This window comes from Sturnira hondurensis, unplaced genomic scaffold (assembly GCF_014824575.4).
Source record: "Sturnira hondurensis isolate 20B ecotype Veracruz unplaced genomic scaffold, ASM1482457v3 Scaffold0020217, whole genome shotgun sequence".
Classification (NCBI taxonomy): domain Eukaryota; kingdom Metazoa; phylum Chordata; class Mammalia; order Chiroptera; family Phyllostomidae; genus Sturnira; species Sturnira hondurensis.
The window spans coordinates 42-1,143 of NW_028092848.1; the positions used below are offsets into that span (position 1 = coordinate 42).

The 1,102-nt window shown below is 52.9% G+C and overlaps 1 gene segment (V, D, J or C); it reads left to right on the forward strand.

Annotated features, from left to right (window-relative positions):
* Window positions 1–348: 348 nt before the first annotated feature.
* On the forward strand, window positions 349–957 carry LOC118975255 (immunoglobulin lambda variable 4-3-like; the record flags this gene model as incomplete). The annotated part of the segment is given in 2 exon segments: window positions 349–496; window positions 619–957. Coding segments are annotated over 2 exon segments (385 nt in total), but the record flags the coding sequence as incomplete, so codon positions are not given.
* Between the last annotated feature and the right edge of the window lie 145 nt (window positions 958–1,102).

The following is a 1,102-nucleotide window of genomic DNA, read 5'->3' on the forward strand; positions in this document are numbered from 1 at the left end:
TTGACACCCCTCCCTGCCTTAAGTTCTTAGAAGTAGCCACCTGATGCACTAGCTTCACATGTAGGATGATATTCCTTGTGTGGACACCAGGGGGCACTGTGGGTCCTGGTTTGGGAAACTTGATAGGTTAAGTGCTCTTGGCTATGTTTGAGTGCAAAGGGTCTGACTGAGGCTTCTCTGAAGACACTTCAGAGAAGTGCAATTGGGTAAAATCAACTCTTAACAATGAAACCAACACCTGGACCTTCTTCTGACCTCAGGAGAGTACCAATAGGATGCTATTAGGCTCAAGACTCAGACCAGAGCTGAGAGAGTTGAGGAACAGAAAACAGATTTGCATTCAGTGCTCCTCCCTCTTGAGAAGCAAGGACAGAGGATAAGACAGGAGCTTGGACAGGCCAGTGCCAGCTGGGTGGCCTCAGGGCAGAGCTCCTGGAAGCACCTCCCACCATGGACTGGGCTCCCTTCTGTCTCCTGTCACTGGTTTTCTCCACAGGTCAGTGCATCCCTGGGCACTTGGAGGCCCTGAAGTCCTAAGCTCACCTCCAAGTGCAGTTTTCAGGGGCATCTGACCAGTCTGGGTACATTGGCCATGATCCCTGTATTTTGTGTATGCAGGTCTCTGTGCTGTTCCTGTGCTGACCCAACCTCCATCTGCTTCTGCCTCCCTGGGAGCCTCGGCCAAGCTCACCTGCACCCTCAGCAGTGAGCACAGTGGCAACAACATTCGCTGGTATCAGCAGCAGGCAGCGAAAGCCCCTCGCTATGTGATGCGGCTAAAGAGGGATGGAAGCCAGAGCAAGGGGGACTGGATCCCCAATCGCTTCTCAGGCTCCAGCTCTGGGGCCAACCGCTACCTGACCATCTCCAACCTCCAGTCTGAGGACGAGGCTGACTATTACTGTGAGACATGGAGCAGCAGTGGTAACACTCACAGTGACACAGGCCAACGGGGAAGTGAGACCAAAACTCCCAACCCATCTGTGTCACATTCTCCTCCAGCCCAAATTATGACGAGAGACAATGCTATAATCAGATGTGGCCCCATCTCCAGATCTCAGATACTCAGGTGGCATCTTCTCCATCTTCAGGCAGCTGTGCA